Source organism: Trichomonas vaginalis, chromosome V (assembly GCF_026262505.1).
Source record: "Trichomonas vaginalis G3 chromosome V, whole genome shotgun sequence".
NCBI lineage: Eukaryota > Parabasalia > Trichomonadida > Trichomonadidae > Trichomonas > Trichomonas vaginalis.
The window spans coordinates 8,951,693-8,971,092 of record NC_067207.1 but is presented as its reverse complement, the minus strand read 5'-3'; the positions used below and the strand labels follow the sequence as shown (position 1 = coordinate 8,971,092).

The window sequence follows — 19,400 nt, the reverse complement described above, 5'->3', positions numbered from 1 at the left end:
GTAGATGCAAGATACAGCACTCGTCGTTATAGATCTTCAGAACGACTTTGTCGAGCCAACAGGCTCACTTAGTGTCAAAGGAGCCATGGATATTATTCCAAAAGTTAACAGAATCCGTTCAAAATTCCAAAATGTTTTATTTACTTACGACTGGCATCCAAAGAATCATGTTTCTTTTGTTGATAGCCATCCAGGACACAAGGTATATGATATCGTTGATGCAGGATCTGTCAAGCAAATGCTTTTCCCAGCACATTGTGTTCAAAATTCAAAAGGAGCGGAGTTACAGAAGGATTTAATAAAGAAGGATGGTGATATGGTAGTATATAAAGGAACTAACGAGAAGATTGATTCCTACAGCTGCTTCTTCGATGTCATAAAATCTTCACAAACAAATGCTGATCAATTACTTCGCAGCAAAGGCATCAAAACATTGTATATTTTGGGAGTTGCCACTGATTTCTGCGTTAAATTCTCCGCTCTCGATGCGGTTAAACTTGGCTACAAAGTTTACTTAATTGAAGATTGCATTGCAGGAGTACAAAAAGAAAGCTCCATTGCTGCTCTCAAAGAAATGAAGGAACAAGGAATCACATTCGTTAATTCAAATATCTTTTAATTTCGTATTGTTTTAAAGGCTTTACTTTTATTCAATTCCCTACAAAACTATTTTTTATTGAGTTCTTATTGTATTATCATGATATAAAAAGTTGATTTATAAATTTGCCCGTTATACTCTCAAAATTTGATAGAAATTAAATATAATCACGGGCAATAAATTAAATAACATAAAAGTCTAAATGAATGATTTATCTCAATTCCAAGCTGAAGCAGATTCCATTATTGAAAAGATCGAGCAAAACTTACAATCATTAGAAAGCAACCAAACAAAGAATGAAATAGGCAAGGTTTCTCAATTAATTGCTCTTTTTAACCAAATTGAAAATGTAATTCAAAGCATTATTGCTCAATCAAGCATTTGGGAAATGAATCAAAGAAGAGAAGCACGAAATTATGTTACTCAGCTCAGAACAACAATTACCGAATTACAAACACGCTTTGCTCCATTCCAGGGGTCAAAATCCAATACATCCATCGGATTTAATGAAAATGTTGCAGGCGAAGATATAAATTCTCCCCTTATTTTACACGAGGAAAAAGTCTCTGATGAAAATTCATCAGAAGATGGAAATGATGTCAATATAATTGAACAACAGAGTCACTGTATCAATATTTTCAGATATATCACATCTACAATCTTACTTTTGGCAATGATTTACGTTGTTGCTGAATTATTTAGTTAATTTCTTATAATTCACTATCTAATTAATTAGGACCAACGATATAATACTCAATTCTTACTTAGATAGAAAAAATTGCAATTTATTTTTGATCGGCTTTTCAAGGTTATAGTTTGAATGCATTACTTTCAATTAATACCATTATAGACTAATGTCAATCTTTAACTACCAGATTTTCCAAAAAATTTACAATTTTATTATTCTTTTATCTTTTTTTCTTCAATTAGTAATATATTTTACATATATTTTAGCAAGTTCACGATTGTTTTTCTTTAATTAAATAAAAATGTTTCGTATACTGTCACAATCCTCTTATTTAATTAATTTACTAATCTTTTTCATTAAAGATACACTTATTATTGCTCCAAAATTCTATGATTAGTTACCAAATATTTCCTATTAATAATCATCTCTAGTTTCATTCATTATTCCACATTGAGAAGCATACCTTGCAATTCTCATAAGTTTCCAGATCAAGACCTGCCCATTGCAAGTTAATTTGCTGCCAAAATTTGTCAAAACCTAGTAAATACATGTACAAAATGAGGGTAACCGTTCAAGGGTATCTATATACACACATTTTGATAACACTTGCTCCATGTAAATAAATTATAAACACATGCTCAAAGAGATAATATAGAGCAAATAATTAATAAACACATGTACAGTGAGCATTATAAACACATACCATGTGTATTGTTTAATGAATGAATATACACATATTATGCAAAGATGCATAAAGAAACACACTTCTCATGAGTAAAATATAACATGAAATCCTTATAAAAAAAATAGTTGCTGATAATTTTAAAAAACAAAACAGATAAATAAATATTTTAAAATTCATTGTCCGAGGATATCTCCAAGTGAAATTCCTCTTGACGCGCATATTCTATTGAGGCTCAGCTCCAGCGCGGCGTCGACATCAGCTGGTTCTGCGACTTCTCCCCACTGCATGTAAATGGAAGAAACTCTTTCGCTGACTTCATCCAAAGGACATGGATCGTAAGGGAACCAGACAGAGATTCTCTCAATGACACTCGAATCAGGCTCGTACTCGATGTTCCCGAGACTGCTGAACATCTCCGCAGTGTTTGGATCAATTGCAGTCATCGCGTCCAGTTCGTTATTGAACAACAAGTTGATTTTCCATCGACTTTCCACGTCAATCTCCATTTTCTCAAATCCGGAGTGTCTCCAGCAGTAAATGTAAGCAAAACACTGCAAAGCGTAATAATAGACAGCGTGAGTTTGGATGTTGCGTGTCATGAACTGTGGAGATGTTGTTTTTATGTGTTCTAAGTAACATTCAGCGAAATTTGAAACATAATCAAGAACAAACGATGCAAATTGATCATCAATGTATTTGGCTCTCGCTATTAATGTTGAAGCATAGAAAGCTGCGTTGCCTCGAGTTCTTTTGTTGACATTTTCATCAAATAATTTTGCAAGTAAGAAACCAACGAAATTTTGGTAGTTCTGGCTGCTGAATGATGAAGCAATGAAGAATATGTATTGAACAGCTGAAGACGATGGAAGATCGAGCAAATAAATGTCAAATAATTGTAATAAAAGAGTAAATATCGTTTGTGGAGAGTTTTCGACAAAGTCGAGGACGTATATGATCTGCGGTGTAAGAAGGGCGGCAACATCTTCATCAATTTCGATGGCATTTGAATCTTTGTTTCCCATAATCATGAGTTCGCAGTCTAGACCAACGATATGCTGGAAAACACGACTAAGAACTTTCAGAGTAACGTCGTAGCTATGCTGGCAAACGTGAAGAGTTGATTTCAAGAAATTAATCTGTTGATCGCCTTCAAATGTAGTTTGAGGGAAATATTTTGTAATAGATGCTGATGTAAGTGGAGTGAAGCTCTGAGAAGCATCGATAAGGTTGTTAATTACATCGGCAAAGTATAATTCATTTTGTGTTAAGAAACTTCTTACAATAAGATCAATTATAGGTGCAGATATGGCTGCAAATGTAAGCGCCATTTCACGAAGATATCCAGCTGCTTCTTGAAGGTTTTCTGGTGGAATAATTGCTAATATGCGAGTTAGGAGTCCAAGATTTGGCTGGTTTGGCTCAAGTGTTGTTATATATTGGAATAAGTTCAGAACTTTTCCTCTTTCTTGGATAGGAACAATGACATCTTCAAATTTCGAAACTCCTGAAAGAATATTTGGGACTAACTCATCCCACTTATCATTATTGACAGCTGTTCCAAACTTTTCTTGTTTCTGTTTTGTTAAGAGGCGCTGGAGAACAGAGCCTTTCATTAGAAACTTGAAATCGGAATTATGTAAATTTCTCAACCAAAATCTTGGCACTTTTTAGTTGCTGGCTGAGCACAACTTTTGTGTCCATTAGGCTGTTCTCCTATATATTCAGCAATACATTGATTTTTAATGTAATTTTTGACTAAAATTCATTTCTTACTATGATAACAATCTAATCAACAACCCACACATTGAACAATCAAAAATAAGTAATACAACCAAAAGGTATTTAGGAAGATAGCTGGGATTGAGATTTATATCTAATTTTATAAGATTTTGATTTCAATTTTCTCATTTTTCAAGTTTCTGTTGCTGTAATAATGCATATTTTTAAAGATGTTTAGATTTCAGACTCATGTGTTGAAGAATTCATTCTTATTAGTCTATTACCTTTATGTTATAACGATTCCAAATTGGGTGGGTTCAAATTATCTGATGGGTTCAAATAGGGTTTTGAGGGGATTTGCTATTATGATAGCCGAAAATATGTAACATCTATTCGGGAATGCTTATTTTATGATTCAATTAAGTGGAGATGAAATAAAATATAACCAAAAGAAAATATCAAAATTTTATTCTTATTTTAGAGAATATTAATATTGAATATATTCTGTACTTAAATCAGATTTGTTTGCTGCTTTATAAGCACCAATAAATATATAGTTTGATCCAACAAGGCAAGTACGAGGGAAATATCCTCCATTCATAAGTTCACTTCTGTCATCAGGAGAATTTGAAGATATTACAGCAACATTAACTATGGATTCATTGTATTTAATTTTATGAATCACAACATTTCTTAAATATTGCGCTTTGAAATAAATTGGTCTTGAGTTTTTCATGGCTTCCAATGCTCTATAAAAATGCAACAACTTTGTATATAGTTTTTCTTTTGTAACAAATTCGTAGAGCTCTTTCAGCTTATTTTCTGAAAGCCATTCGCGATAGATGCATTCTAAAGTGCCTGTATATGATTTATCTGCTTCAATCATCTTCATTATAACTGTTGCAACTTGGTTTTCATTGTTAACTGTTAATTTTGAAGAAGTTAGTAGATCCATTGCAAATTTTTGGCCAAAGGTAACTAAAGCTTTTGCAAGGTCATCTTCGTTATGTGTATTGAACGAATTTAGCAAATAATCTAATACTTGAGAGTAATTTCCTAACCTGCTCGTGAATTCAAAGATTTTTTGGAAAATTTATACGGATGTTGGAATCGAATTTGTATAATCAATAATATAATTGATTAGTGAGTTGCATTGCAATTTGAGTGCAATATTAGAAAGCGATGAGAGGAGTTCTAAAGTAGCATTTTGAGAAATTATTGTACCTTTTGTAAGTAATGAATTGAGGAATTGTTTTTCTTCATCAGTTTCAAGTTGAATATTAATTTGGTAAGATCTGCATGCCATATCAGCTCTGTAAGCAGCAGAAATTTTGAAAAATGCCATTGTTGCAAAAGGCATACTAACTGTATATTTAACCCCTTGATTCTCTATTGTACAATAGTCATCAGTTTTATAATATAGCATATTTTGAAAGTCTTGAGGAGAAAAATTAAATTCCATCAAGAAAAAAAAGTGAAGTGATATGACTTATGAAAGGTCCGCGGTCCGGCCAAGCGAAAGCTATCGCTAATGTTCAAAATTAATATGGTAATACCCATATCTAATTATAGATTGTGATTTGATATCATATTTACATGCTGCTTTTGTTGTAAACAGAAATTCATCAAAAGTGACACCTCAGAAAAGCTAAACTATTGAATTTTTGGAACTTTTGATAGAGCACGTTTTTAAATATTAATTAAAGTAAATGTATATTTTGTAAAGATTCTTTTTAATAAAAAATAAAATTTTGAAGAAGAACACAAAATCTTCTGAAAAATAATATCACATAAACTCATATTATTTTCTAATATATAACTATTTTATATAAAAATCAAATTCCATGATCTTAAAAGCGAAGGATAAACCTCAAAATTTACGAATATAATGAGTGGGAATATAATGCTTATCTATCATAAAACCATATGAAATATCAATTTTTGCTTTACGCCTAATTTTTGACGACAATTAGCAAAAAATGTTAAATGTTAACACTCAGTCCATTTGAATATGAAAAATAAAATTGACTTTGATTAAATGTTTTTATTTATCATGCAATTCTTCTTGCGACCAAAGATTTGAATAAAAGTTCAAAAATAAGATAGCTTAAAAATAATATACGGTAGTGTTTACTAATAGATGAATAGTATATAAATTCTATTAAAATGGATTTGATCCAAAAATATATAAAACTTGATCATAAATAAAATCGTTTTAAATTACTTCTTCATTTAAATTATAACAATTATTTTTGGTTTTATATTTTTTTGGATCAAATCCATTTTAATAGAATTTATATACTATTCATCTATTAGTAAACACTACCGTATATTATTTTTTAAGCTATCTTATTTTTTGAACTTTTATTCAAATCTTTGGTCGCAAGAAGAATTGCATGATAAATAAAAACATTTAATCAAAGTCAATTTTATTTTCATATTCAAATGGACTGAGTGTTAACATTTAACATTTTTTGCTAATTGTCGTCAAAAATTAGGCGTAAAGCAAAAATTGATATTTCATATGGTTTTATGATAGATAAGCATTATATTCCCACTCATTATATTCGTAAATTTTGAGGTTTATCCTTCGCTTTTAAGATCATGGAATTTGATTTTTATATAAAATAGTTATATATTAGAAAATAATATGAGTTTATGTGATATTATTTTTCAGAAGATTTCATTCTATATGCCTATGAAAAGTACTTTCAAAACGAACTTTTCCTAATTATAATTAAATCTAGAATATTGTATTATGCTTAGTATTATTTCATTTTTCTCATTCAATTTAGAATTTACAAATGTCAAAAAATTGAGAGCTGTCACTTTTGACGAATTTCTGTTTATTACACTTTTAATATAATTTTTGGATTTCGTTAACCAAGAAGCTCAAAAAAATCGATTCAATTTTTGAATAGTATTGAAAATATACCGTTGACCCTTAATTTGACACAAAAAACTGCGTGTCAAGCCAATTAATATGAAACAATGTTTAAAGAGCGAAAGCACACTCCTATAAGTTATCCATCGTTAACAATCACAAATGCAATAAACGAGAGAACAAAAGCTGAGTGAAACGATCTGGCTTTCCTACGCCCTAATTACTCTCAACATTGATACTTTCTGTATTACAAAGTAGATTTCACCATAAAACAAACTAATTTCTTCTTTTATATATCATGGGTGCACTTTCCACTTTCTGACATTCTCTCAATTTTTTTGACACCCTAGCTTTTTATCCAAATTTTCTATGATAAAAAGTTTTTTTTTTGAGAAAAAGTTATTTTATATCACTACATAGTACCTTTTTTTTGCTGTTATATGTTTTTTTGCAATTAGAATAAAGACATATTGATATCATGCGAGCATGCCAGAAACTGGTAAGTGCACCCTTAAGATTTCCACATTTTAAATCAAAAAATTGATGTAAACATCATTTACTACATTTTGACTGAAACGAGGTTCAAAATTCATGAGAAATCTGTACATATTCCAAATAAGTCAGTCATATATAGACAAAATAAAATATAAATTTCAAAAAATAAAAAACGTCAATATTTTTTATTTATTGATTCAAGTTAATTGACATTAATAATCTTGAGAATGCAATAGCCATTGGCTGTGAAGCGCATCTCAATCTCATGTATCCTTCAGTAGTTCCGTTATCTGTCTTTTCGAGAGAGATATTGAGTAAAACGTCTTCATCAAACATCGAAGTTGCGCACAAATTAACTGTTGCCCAAGAAGCATTATCATCGAACTCGTTCATTAGATGCATCTTTCCTTTCTCTTGATATCTTGTAATGATCTCTTTAATTGACAATGTTGAACTGATCGTTATCTTCTTTTCCCACTCAAACATCTCCCATTTCTCTCTGTACTTGATGGAATCGACCTTAAGTGGTATCATGTAGTTATCTGGAGTAATTGTGATCGGTGAGAGTGGAATTAACTGACGTTCTTCAACATTTTCGATATCATAGAGGATGTTGCCGTAAATTCTGCCGGCTTCGGCTGATGTAGCTTTGATCGAGCAAATAATTTGATCGGATTGCTGGGCTGGCAATGTGATTGTACTTGGTTTATCAACAAGCTCAAGTTTGCCACTGCAATACAACTCAACTTTGACATTTAATAAATTGGATAATGTCTGGTTGAGGAGATTGATTTCGAGCAAAATATCGAACTTGCCTGGCTTCATAGTGCATTCGGAGAAGATTGGATCGCATGTTCCGGACAAAACAACCAATGATTTCTTCGATTTTTCTTCTTGTGTCTCTTCTTGGATCTTTAATGAAGCATTCTTGGCATTTGCAGCTGCAGGACCTGCCTGGTCAAATTTGCGACCGAGAAGTGAACTGAAAGATAATCTTTGGTCAGGTGAAGTGAAGATTTTCTGGTTTGCTTTCGGTGACTTATCTTCGAACTCCTTCTTGTCGTTGTCGATTATGTCTGCGAAAGCATGCTTGACGTTATCGAGGAGAGCAATCTTGTATTCTGGATCATTGCGGTGGAAAATAGCAGCATGGGCAAGAAGTAAGTGCTTTTCTTGTGTTACTGCGTTCTTTCTGAGTAAAATTGACTCAATAAATCCGAGACATTTCTCAATTGGAGCTTGATCTGGGAATCTGATGCATATTCTAGCCAATACCATAGCAAGTGAAGCACCAACAAAGATATTAATGCCCTTTTCGAACCAAATTAAATGCTTTGAACCAGATTTGGAAGGAGCGGCCGACTGTTCAACGGTTACGTATGTTCCATCAGATCCAATCATTGTAGATGTTTGTGGTGCTGATTGCTCCGTTTCTGGGTCTAATGCTGCCTTTTCTCTTGCAAAGTAAGCTCCAATAATAGCTTCAGCTGATTCTGGACGCGTTGTTGATAGGGATATAAGATAAGAAAGGCCTCTAAGTATACGAGGACTCTGTACAAACGGTAAGATATTTTCTATTTGGATACAAACACGGTCAGCCTGATCAGGATTAGCGAACATGTAATCTCTAACAAGCATTAATGACTCGTATGATATCGCCAAGTTGTTTTCTATCAATGTTGTTTTAACTGCATCGTAAATCATGCTTAAAGTTGCAGGATAAGTAGATGAGATCGAACGTAATGTAGTGAGAATGAGAGCCATGAACTCGTAAGCGTCTTTGGCTTCGTTTTCCTTCTGACGTAATAATTCTTGAGTTTTGTAGTGGTTGATGAGGCCTTGAACGATAGTTTTTACGTTCGTAGCGTTCGTAAGTTTCTTTATCATGTTGAGAACTGTTGCTCTGATGCCTTTTGACTTCATTGCAACGATAAGTTCACCAACCATGAGCTGAGCGATGCTTGGATGGGCTGGGATGAGGCGCTCGATCTGTTCTGCAAGGCTAAGCTGCAATGTAGAGTTAGGAATTGTCTGCATAATCTGGCAAAGAACAGAGAAGCTTGTTTGAGAAGCTGTAGCTGATGTAGATAAATTGAGAAGTGTAATTGCTGCTTCGATTTTTACAGCTGTTGATGGGGAATCGAGAAGTTCGATAAGAGCAGGGAGATAAGCGCCTTTACGTGAGTCATTGCAAAGGCTCTTGATGAGAGTAACAGCTGTAAGTTGCATTGGCTGCGAAAGATGTAATACTGATTCGTCAAGAATTTCATTGAGAAAAGTAGCTGCAAGATCACGAGAAATGTCGCATAAGACAAGGAAAGATACACGCATGCATGCAGGATCTTTCTCTGTCTTGAGGAGTTCTGCAATGTCTTCTTGTGCATCTGGTGCGATTTCGGGCCAGCGTTGATGAATTCGGCCAATTGCAACGACAGCATGACGCCTTACGTATGCATTATGATGGTCAAGAGATTTGGTGACAAAAGGAACAAGTGTATTAATTAATTCTTTTTCATGGAATCTGGACATGAATCTAAGAGCTGCAGCGCGAATATATTCGTTTGGATGTGTTAAATCTTTTCTAATACCATCACAAATGAGGCGAAATTCTGGCTTAAGATTGCCTTTTCTATCACGTGTCTCGCAGATTTCGTAGAATAAGTAAAGTAGTTTCTTAACGTCGTGGTTTTTGGATGCTGAAAGATTTGTGATAACTCCCATGAGAGCAGCTTCTGGAATTTTTTCTCCAGAAACTGAATATTGAATAAGCTTGCGAAGAGAGCTAATTTGAACTTCCGTTTTTGCAGAAATTGTTAATCCGCCCTCTATTTCGTCCCACTTTGGATTTTTATTCTCCTCTGGTGGGCAAAGGAAAGGGGAAACGTCCTCCATTATTGCAAAAAAGTGCCAAAAATCAAATTGATTATTTTTACCTCAAATTTGTTGATGTCAAATGTCAGTTTTAAAATAAGAAATGAATCTGGCACATTTTCGCTTTATGGATACCAACCTTTGGATTTCTTGTTGGAATGACTACTTATGTATTATGGAATTTCTCAATTTTGTTATGTTTTATAATGAATTTCGTATTTAATCCTAAATTATAGAAGAGATCTTTACTTCTCAAGATTTGAAATTAGTTAGTTATCAGAAAAGTTGAGAGATTAGCATATTTCAAAAGATATTTATAACATAATTACAGGAATAGCAATTGTAATTTACATATAATTTGCATCTATTCTAGAATTTATAACTAGAAAGTGCATGTATGCCAGAGTTTAGAAGGAATTACAAGAAACATAATGAAACATATTTCTCAATTAATTTTGATGATGACACTATACAACAATGATACTGCTTTCATCAGTATCATATTTGTATAAGAATAGTCAATGAAATTCACTATATAATGAAACAAGATTTGAACAAAATTTAAAAACATGATCATCAGTTAATTTATGAGCCCACCACACTTTACATTAGTAGTTTCATAATAACAACCTGTTTCTGCTAGTTAATAATTAACTTTCGAAAATTCCTTACATATGAGTATGAGTAAATCCAATCCGGAAGAAACAAAATTAATTTATTCTTTGCATTTAAGAATTTTGAAATCGCAAAATAACATTGAGCCGAAATTCAATCGTTTAACTTCGTTTTTGGAATCAATTAATTCGAATTATACATTGATTTCGGGAAATTTCATTCCAAGAAATGATACGTTGTATGAATTGAAGCTATAGCTATGGCAAACCCAAATTTTAGCTAAAAGTGACAGGGGAAAAAACGTTTAGTATTAAAAAAAAAGACCGATGAGAGCTTCGTTCGAAATATAGAGGGAACTGAGAATGCGCAACCATTCTCAGGGAATATTGGATGCTATTCCCGTTCCCTCTGTATGGAAAATTGAGGTTTTCAAAGGGAGTTAAAATAATATCAAATTTATATTAATTTACTTCAAAATACAAAAGTATTTGACAGCTAAAATTAGTTACTTTAGCAAGCCTATCAATAGCCTTTTACGATTATTGTTACTTTTTCGAAATAAAAGTAAAAACAAATTTATACTAATTTACTTCAAAATACAAAAGTATTTGACAGCTAAAATTAGTTACTTTAGCAAGCCTATCAATACCCTTTTACGATTATTGTTACTTTTTCGAAATAAAAGTAAAAACAAATTTATACTAATTTACTTCAAAATACAAAAGTATTTGACAGCTAAAATTAGTTACTTTAGCAAGCCTATCAATACCCTTTTACGATTATTGCTACTTTTTCGAAATAAAAGTAAAAACAAATTTATACTAATTTACTTCAAAATACAAAAGTATTTGACAGCTAAAATTAGTTACTTTAGCAAGCCTATCAATACCCTTTTACGATTATTGCTACTTTTTCGAAATAAAATAAATTTATTATCAAAAACCTTTTTTTTCTGAGTAAAAATAAACGAAATTTTTTACCTTATGAACTTTTGATGGAAATATGCAAATTTAAAATAATAAAGAAAGCCGCGAGCGAAGCGATCGGCTTAGTTCGAAGATTTTGATTCAAATCTTTGCTGATCTGTAATTCGCGGAAGCCGCGAGCGAATCGAGCGGCTTAGGTCTAAGATTTTGATTCAAATCTTTGCTTATATTCCTTAAATTCTTTATGAAACTCGCAACAGTTCCATAAAAAATTTTAAATTCTAAACTGTCGAAATTACCGATCGGTAATCACACCCTTCACGGGTGTGTCACTTTTTACAGGTGTGTCACTTTTAGCTAAAATTACCCCTACTCCTATAGCTATCTTCCAACATTCAATTGATCTTTTTTTATTGAAATAAGGGTTTCGTTTTGCGAAAAAAACGTACAATACGCAATTTCGCTAAAAAAACATTTAGCTAGCAATTTCGACCTTTGACTCCACTCAAGACGTCACTTTTTTAATTTTGCGGTATCATATTTTTGGAAAATCTTTATGAATATTATATAAAAGTCTCTTTAATATCTATATTTCATATTTTTATCGATTTTTAAAGTTTTTGCGAAAAGTATTCAATTATTTTTGCTATTTGGTCTGGTAAATGTCAGATTTGCGACATTTTCTGATATGATATTCAGATTCTACGTTGATAATAATGCTTATAGAACCCTCTTGCTATTGTGTCAAAATTGCGAAACGATAGCAAAAATATCTCGCAATATCAAAATTGAGATATTGAGTGAATTATGCATTATAGAGATTAAAAATCTGATTTGTGAAAACATCTCATCAGTTTCTAGCTAATTCAAAAATCTTTACTATCTTATTCGATTAAAATGAAAAGGGAATAGTTTCATTATGCTTTAAATGACAGCCTTATAATATAATCATAGTTTTCGCTCAATATGCAGCTTTTTTTTTCGAAATCTATGGTCAATATCCTAAATACTGATTGCTTTGCATTCATATCTCTTACATTTTCTATACCCACATCACTATTCATTGCTATTCCTATCTTTTTCATTTTTGTTTGTTTCTTATAATTTCTCAAAAAACATGATAACTTGATATTTGTAAATATCATACTTTATAACGTAAATAAGAACTTGACCTATTAAGAAAAGCAGTAATGAAAAGAAAATCTGAAATTCATAAAAATTACAAGTTTCTGACAATTAGCTTAATTAAACCAGGTACAAGATTATATAATTGTATTTTCTATCCAATTATCCATATAATATCTTATCCAGAAAAAATAACTTGATCAATACCAAATGATTTTTTAACTAGTAAATAAAGTATTTTCTTTACACACACATTGTATATCATAGTTTTTTTTTTGGTTTCGCAAAACATCCAAAAACAAATATGCTATAAAAGTGACAATTTTAGCAAAACGAAACCCTTAATTGAAATGAGAGACGATTTTTCATGGAAAAGAATGTGCGACACCAATTAGATGAAAACTGTAAAATTCACTAATAACGAAGTAAGGTGAAGCAATCAAAAATTTTTTTTGTGATAAAAATCAAAATGACTTGTGGTTTAAGACAGAAAGCAACCGAAAAACACTTCTTTATAGAGGGTGAACAAGTCTACCCCGGAAGCCATGCAGATGCCATTGGTAAACGAAAGACAATGGAGGATGCTGCAACAGTTGTTGGAGAAATCTTCGGTCCGAAAACACAGTACTATGGTGTATTTGATGGCCATGGTGGTAATGGTGTTTCAATGTATCTAGCTAAAGAATTACACGGTGTTTTGAAGCAAAACTATTCACCTGATATTCCGATTGAAACAGTAATCACAAAATCGTTCCAAACAATAAACGAAAAGATGATCGCAGACTTCCCTAATACAGGATCAACTGCTTCGATTGCTTTAATTATTGGAGATAAAATAACAATAGCAAATGTTGGTGATACAAGAATACTCTTACTTGATACAAATAACAAAGTTACACGCTTATCAGTGGATCACAACATTTCAAATAAGGCAGAAGTTGATTTAGTTATCCAACGCGGCGGAACGATCATGAACGACAGAGTGAATGGTGTAGTATCATTAACAAGATCATTCGGTGATGGTTTACAGGCTTCTTCTATTTCCTGTGAACCAAATATTGTTACAATTGATCGCCATGATAATGAAAAATTAATTATTGCTTGTGATGGAGTCTTTGAAGTGTTATCTGATGATGTTGTTGGTGAGACATACATGAAGATGAATGATCCATCTAAATCAGCAAGATTAATCAAAGATACTGCAATCAAGAGAGGATCTGGCGATAACATCACTGTTGTTTGCGTTAGTTTAACTCCCAAATAATAGCTGTAAATATTCTCCTATATTACTTTTCTTTTTAACATATATTTTACTTTATTTTACTTTTATTCAACAAATTTTAAGACAGTTTCAAGCTTCTATACAGCGATTATCAATATCAGATTGCTTCTTTCATTAATATACTGTTTTAAATGAGATAATTTGATTATTTTTAATTTTTTTGTTTTGATGGAGCAAATTAAGATTTTGAAAGAATATTTTGCATGAAGATTTAATATCGACAAATAAAATTTAACATTTACACAAAAAATAATTCACAAAAAATATAAGAGCATTACTCCTTATTATTTCCAGAAGATATAGCAGACCACTCTTCAGGAGTGAAAGTTCTAGCAATATTCATGACTGGAAACGGTCTTGAATTAAAGTAAGGATGGCGCAAAGCATCTTTTGCTGTAATTCGGAGATCCGGATTATATGTAAGCATCTTAAACAGGAGATCCTGAATTTCTGGGTTTAGGCTAGCTACTTTCTGATATAATTGGCCTTTTGAGTTTCTCATTTGTAATTGATTCGACGATAGCATTTGTTGGAAGGTCATCCAGTTTGTGTATTTTTCATGTCTTGGGAAGTCATCTTGGCTCATGGATCCAATAACTTCAAAGTATTTTCGAAGCATAACTTGTATTTGGTCCTGTGGGTTTATCTTCTGTACGTCAAATAATGTTCCTGTTAATAGTTCGGCGAATATGCAGCCTGCAGACCAGATATCAGATGGATAACTGTAATCAGACTGTCCCAAAACTATTTCAGGAGCTCTATATCCTAAATAAATTGAATTCAATGGTTTTAACTTCTGAACTGGCTCAGCAACACGAGCCAGAGAAAAATCAATAAAACGAAGAATTCCTGGAGTCTGAGATGTTGTAGGCATAATTAAAAGGTTCGATGGAGTAACATTGCAATGTGAAATTCCTCTAGAATGCATATAATCAAGGCCTAACAGAATTTGAAAAAGAATAGATTTTATGGTTGTTTCTTTTAGAGGTACCTTTTTCGTAGACATAACTCTTTTGACATCAGCAGCACCATACTCATAAACGTAAGAAATTGTTCGATCCTTCGGCTCATATGATATATCATTAACTGCAGGGTGAACAATATGTGGAGAATTCAATTCACTCGTTATAGCTAATTCCCTAATGATATATGGCGGAATTGTAGTATCTTCTTGTTTTAAGTTCATCCTTTTCATTGCAAGTGGAGTTCGATCAGAAGAATCAGTCTTAAAAACTTTGCTAATAACTGTAGTTTGAGTAGTTGATATATTTTCCATGTTGGTAAATCTGGATTGTGTCATATGCTGTTGAGATGTCAAGGAACGCTTCATCATTTTTTTTTCCTCTCTACAAGTGCAAGAAAATAAACTCCCGCCAAAAATTATTGATGGCCATTACTAGTATTATTCAGTTAGTAATCGAATTTGAGAACGATTTTATATGAAGATATTCTGATTTGAAGCGAATTTTGAATGATTAATTTTCTAATCATTGAGTAATCTAGCATTAGAGACTTGAAAAATATAGAACTATCGAATTTTTAATTAAATTTTCGTGATCTCAAGCTCACAAAGAACGTTTTGATAAAAATTTTGATATTTTGTTTCAAAAATGGTAATTCAAGCAAGATTTTCCTTGCACTAATATATTTTCTTCTAATTTATATTGAAATTCTTTCATTTTTACATTGAACTTTTATGATTTCAATCCCCTTGCTTTTCCTTCAGACATTAATCAACGCAAGATGGATTGGTTTAGTAAAACTCAACTATATTGATTATTCTCATCAGCTACTAGGTCAATTTAAACAAAAATTTTTCGAAAAATGCGGTATTTCGATCAATTTTCATTTTGGAATAAGTAATTTAAGAGAAGGCATTCATTCAAGCGAATACAATAACTTATTATTCGATAATAATCAAATTGTAACCTTCGAAGGCAAATTAGAAGTTAATAACTGCCAATTTATTAATCATTATTTCGAAAAAGGTGCTGGATCAGCAATATATACTGCAGCACCAACAAATATTCAACAATCAGTGTTTTTTAATTGCAAATCAGGTATTGGCATTGTTTATTCTCAAAATTCGATAGAGATACACAAAAGTTTCTTCACACATACACTTACGAGCAAAGAGGCTACAATTTATGTTGATAATCATGAAAATTTCATTTTTAAAGATTCTTGCGCATCAGTAGTTGAATCAATAGGCGAATCTGTTGCTTATTTTTCAACATCGAAAGCTTCATTAAATAATATCAACATTTCGAACTGTAATTCGCAAACTTTACCAATGTTGTACTGTGCAGGAACTACAAACTCCATAGACAACTTGATCATGTACTCTTGCATATCTCCAACAATTACAGGCATTATCTTTAACAGACTCCTTCTTTCTGCTTTAATTTCGGGTTCTACTTTTTGTAAACTCTCTACAAATCCGCTACGGAACCAAATTAACTCTTCAGTCATATTCCTTGGCAGAGCAACACGAGTTACGTGCCAATACTCCAAATTTATTGATCTTGAGTTATTCCATTGTCCAATAATATTTGTAGAGCAATCCGCACTACTTGTATGTGAAAGGTGTGCTTTCCCTGTTGGAATAGACATCGGAAAAGGAAATGTTGAATTGAAAAATGAAAATAGGCAAAATATCGAATTTTCTGGCATATCTATACCTAGTATGCCAACTCTTATTTCACATACTCCTTTGCCAAAAGAGAAACAGAAAAATAAATCAAAAGATTTGATTTTACTTTTCTTACCAGCAATGATATTAATTTGGGGAGTCTTAATTGCCGCCACAGTATCATATGTAGTTCTCATCTTTTCTCACTGGAAAAGATCTTCAAGAAGAAAAATTTAATTCTAATTTTGAAATTTTTTTTCATTTGATAATAAATATGTTTGTATTTTTCTTATATTTAAGTCCTTTTTATCACCTGTGCACTTGTAATAATCTCTTTACAGTCTTATGATCTCATAAATCCGGTATTGTTTAATAATTTGTACTAACAAATAGAAATACTACGAAATTGCCTTGGATATAAGCGAATATGCTAATTTAATAACTTTTTGAATATTGATAAAAATATCAAAATTATTTTTCATTAAAAATTAACAAAATTCTATGTTACATCAAGTTTTACAAGTTAAAACAAATATAATAGTGTTGCATCAAATGTTACCAGAGAGAAAACTGCTATCCTTGCAGCTATAAGAATTATTGTTTTTATTAAAAAAGAAAATATGATTTACTAGAAGGTAAAATGCTTTATGAAAGTTCTTATTTAACACTTGATAACGGCACCATAGGATTTCAAGAGATTGATGATATATTGGCTCTTCTTCTTTGCATAGAACATCGCAGAGTAGCCATTTTTATCAACTTCATTTGGATCTACTCCTTTTTCAAGTAACAATGATGCAATTTCATAGTTTTCCAAAAATATACTTGACATCAATAATGTTTGTTTGTTGATATCTGATATTTTAGGATCAGCGCCCTCCTGAAGCAAATAATGAACAAGATCTATATAACCTCCTTTAACAGCATAATGAAGAGGAGTCATTCTTAAATTGTCACAATCATTTACATTCGCATTCTTTGATAGAAGAAGTTGGACTCCTTCGATAAAGCCTTTTTGTGCAGCAAAAATTATTGGTGATATACCAACCTTGTTCTTAAGATTAACATTTGCACCATTATCAATTAGAGAAAGCAACAAATCATTTCTTTTCATATTTATTGCAATCTGAAGAGGAGTTTGATTTGTTTCATCAGGAAGATTTATATCAGCACCTAAATCTAAAACTTCCTTTATAGATTGGATATCATTCTTATAAATAAGGAAGCATACAGATGCGAAATTTTTGTTTTCTTTTTCAGAAAAGCCGTTTTTCAACAAATATTTCAATGTATCTGAATTCATCGTACTTTCTGCGAATTTGTAAATATCATGGTTTGGAGAAAACAGAGCTCCATGACTCTTCAATGCTTCAAGAAGTTCTATATTATTGAATTTAGCTGCAACTTCGCAAAGAGAGTTCTGATTCTCGATCAAATACTTTGCATCTGCACCTTTCGATAATAATAATTTAGAAACTTCTGTTTTGTTGTTCATAACTGCAATAGAAAGTGGTGTACCATATGGAGAATTCTCGTTTACATCGAATCCATGTTCGAGAAGTAAATTTACTGTTTGTGGATTACCTCCTTCGCAAGCAAAAATTAAAAGTGAGCAACCATTAAAAGTGACATGAATATCAGCACCAAAATTGACTAAGCTTTCAACATTTTCGAAACAATTTGTTTTGCATGCAAGCATTAGAGGTGTGAAACCCTTTTTGTCGGTTTTATCAAAAGGAACACCAGACATATAAAATAAATTTAATGCATCATTATTTCCAGCAAATGCTGCATAATGAATTGCATTTCGACCAATTTTGTCAACAATATCTAGATGCTGACTAACATTAATGACTGCATTTAATAAATCTTGGTTGTGGCCGAAACATGAAAAATGAATTAAAGATCTTTTAACCCGATCTTGAGAATTCATGTTGCAATGGTTCATTTCGAGGATCTTGAACGATTCAATGCTGCCAAAATAGGCAGCAACGTGAATAGGATAGGGATCAAATTTTAATAATTGTGGAATATCTGGAGAATTCAAATGAAGTGGGTCATTTTCTCTATTTTCATTTACTACGAGCTTCAAAACAGTTTCAAAGTCATCATTTTTCAAGGCAAAGTAAATAGTGGATTCTTTATCCGACATGAAAAATTTCTGAAAAAAAAATTGACTCAAATAAAGGAATTAGTATGCCCATTAGGCATTAAAATTATTGTGTGCTAGAAAAGAAATTTTATGTTTGATATTGTTCAAATTCCATTAACCAGCAAAATTTAGAATTTTTTTTAGATTTAACATAGATTTGTGTACAAATATTGATTTTTCTTCATAGATACAGTAATTCATCATCCAAAAAAATTTACCCAGATTTTCCTTACTTTTACCACCCCTCTAAAGCTGGGAACACCGCCTATCGTTGGGAGTAGCTATTAAATAGAACCACCAAGGGTATTTTTCAAACTGCCGGTGTAGTTTAGTGGAAACATCTGACATAATGATTCATTATGTCAAGGTTTTATTCCCATTTAGCTAATTTTTTTCTTTTTTGGATCATGAATTTTTTTTTGGGTCACTATAAGATTTGTTTCATGTTCTAAATCTGCTGCATATGTAATCTATTTTTATTTACCTATTTTTTAAAAATCTATTGGATTGCCAAATTTGAATATATTTAAAATCATAAAAATCCAAAAACTATAAATATATGTTTTATGCATAGTGCCGATACTCAAATATCAGATTACTTAGATCCATGAATAATATCCGAATTTTTTTTCTTAAAATTAAACTTCAAAACTTTTTGCAATCTTATTCTTAATCAATTGTAAATTTTTAAAACCATTTTTTAAAATAATTTTGCGTAAATTTTATTC

General features: G+C 31.6%; 9 protein-coding genes across 9 annotated transcripts, besides 10 other annotated features; 4 read left to right on the top strand and 5 right to left on the bottom strand.

The window, feature by feature from the left end:
* Positions 1-4: 4 nt before the first annotated feature.
* TVAGG3_0303440 (nicotinamide metabolic process) lies at positions 5-654 on the top strand (the record flags this gene model as incomplete). Its single annotated transcript, XM_001581060.2, has 1 exon — positions 5-619. One exon carries the CDS (start codon positions 5-7, stop codon positions 617-619), a length of 615 nt encoding a protein of 204 aa, XP_001581110.1.
* Positions 655-800: 146 nt separating this feature from the next.
* On the top strand, positions 801-1,304 carry TVAGG3_0303430 (uncharacterized protein; the record flags this gene model as incomplete). Its single annotated transcript, XM_001581059.1, has 1 exon — positions 801-1,304. The coding sequence occupies one exon, from the start codon at positions 801-803 to the stop codon at positions 1,302-1,304; it is 504 nt and encodes a 167-aa protein (XP_001581109.1).
* Positions 1,305-2,130: 826 nt separating this feature from the next.
* On the bottom strand, positions 2,131-3,608 carry TVAGG3_0303420 (RNA polymerase I-specific transcription initiation factor family; the record flags this gene model as incomplete). Its single annotated transcript, XM_001581058.1, has 1 exon — positions 2,145-3,584. The coding sequence occupies one exon, from the start codon at positions 3,582-3,584 to the stop codon at positions 2,145-2,147; it is 1,440 nt and encodes a 479-aa protein (XP_001581108.1).
* A 217-nt stretch (positions 3,609-3,825) lies between these two features.
* Positions 3,826-5,150, bottom strand: TVAGG3_0303400 (uncharacterized protein; the record flags this gene model as incomplete). The annotated part of the gene is made up of 1 exon (XM_001581056.1): positions 4,784-5,050. The coding sequence occupies one exon, from the start codon at positions 5,048-5,050 to the stop codon at positions 4,784-4,786; it is 267 nt and encodes an 88-aa protein (XP_001581106.1).
* A 146-nt stretch (positions 5,151-5,296) lies between these two features.
* Positions 5,297-5,334: a mobile genetic element.
* Positions 5,297-5,334: a terminal%2Cinverted (terminal inverted repeat of Banshee-A3 transposon ID:TVAGG3_0303390).
* A 1,171-nt stretch (positions 5,335-6,505) lies between these two features.
* Positions 6,506-6,542: a mobile genetic element.
* Positions 6,506-6,542: a terminal%2Cinverted (terminal inverted repeat of Banshee-A3 transposon ID:TVAGG3_0303380).
* Positions 6,543-6,874: 332 nt separating this feature from the next.
* Positions 6,875-7,088: a mobile genetic element.
* Positions 7,057-7,089: a mobile genetic element.
* Position 7,089, bottom strand: a terminal%2Cinverted (terminal inverted repeat of tvBac_53III transposon ID:TVAGG3_0303360).
* A 164-nt stretch (positions 7,090-7,253) lies between these two features.
* TVAGG3_0303350 (beta-COP family) lies at positions 7,254-9,976 on the bottom strand (the record flags this gene model as incomplete). Its single annotated transcript, XM_001581055.1, has 1 exon — positions 7,259-9,961. One exon carries the CDS (start codon positions 9,959-9,961, stop codon positions 7,259-7,261), a length of 2,703 nt encoding a protein of 900 aa, XP_001581105.1.
* Positions 9,977-10,816: 840 nt separating this feature from the next.
* Positions 10,817-10,846: a terminal%2Cinverted (terminal inverted repeat of MuDR-3_TvMULE3 transposon ID:TVAGG3_0303340).
* Positions 10,817-11,856: a mobile genetic element.
* Positions 11,827-11,856: a terminal%2Cinverted (terminal inverted repeat of MuDR-3_TvMULE3 transposon ID:TVAGG3_0303340).
* Positions 11,857-13,065: 1,209 nt separating this feature from the next.
* TVAGG3_0303330 (protein serine/threonine phosphatase protein) lies at positions 13,066-13,886 on the top strand (the record flags this gene model as incomplete). Its single annotated transcript, XM_001581054.1, has 1 exon — positions 13,076-13,870. The coding sequence occupies one exon, from the start codon at positions 13,076-13,078 to the stop codon at positions 13,868-13,870; it is 795 nt and encodes a 264-aa protein (XP_001581104.1).
* A 220-nt stretch (positions 13,887-14,106) lies between these two features.
* On the bottom strand, positions 14,107-15,229 carry TVAGG3_0303320 (cyclin-dependent protein serine/threonine kinase protein; the record flags this gene model as incomplete). Its single annotated transcript, XM_001581053.2, has 1 exon — positions 14,163-15,221. The coding sequence occupies one exon, from the start codon at positions 15,219-15,221 to the stop codon at positions 14,163-14,165; it is 1,059 nt and encodes a 352-aa protein (XP_001581103.2).
* A 355-nt stretch (positions 15,230-15,584) lies between these two features.
* Positions 15,585-16,757, top strand: TVAGG3_0303310 (uncharacterized protein; the record flags this gene model as incomplete). The annotated part of the gene is made up of 1 exon (XM_001581052.1): positions 15,585-16,757. The coding sequence occupies one exon, from the start codon at positions 15,585-15,587 to the stop codon at positions 16,755-16,757; it is 1,173 nt and encodes a 390-aa protein (XP_001581102.1).
* A 325-nt stretch (positions 16,758-17,082) lies between these two features.
* On the bottom strand, positions 17,083-18,672 carry TVAGG3_0303300 (spectrin binding; the record flags this gene model as incomplete). The annotated part of the gene is made up of 1 exon (XM_001581051.2): positions 17,182-18,672. The coding sequence occupies one exon, from the start codon at positions 18,670-18,672 to the stop codon at positions 17,182-17,184; it is 1,491 nt and encodes a 496-aa protein (XP_001581101.1).
* Between the last annotated feature and the right edge of the window lie 728 nt (positions 18,673-19,400).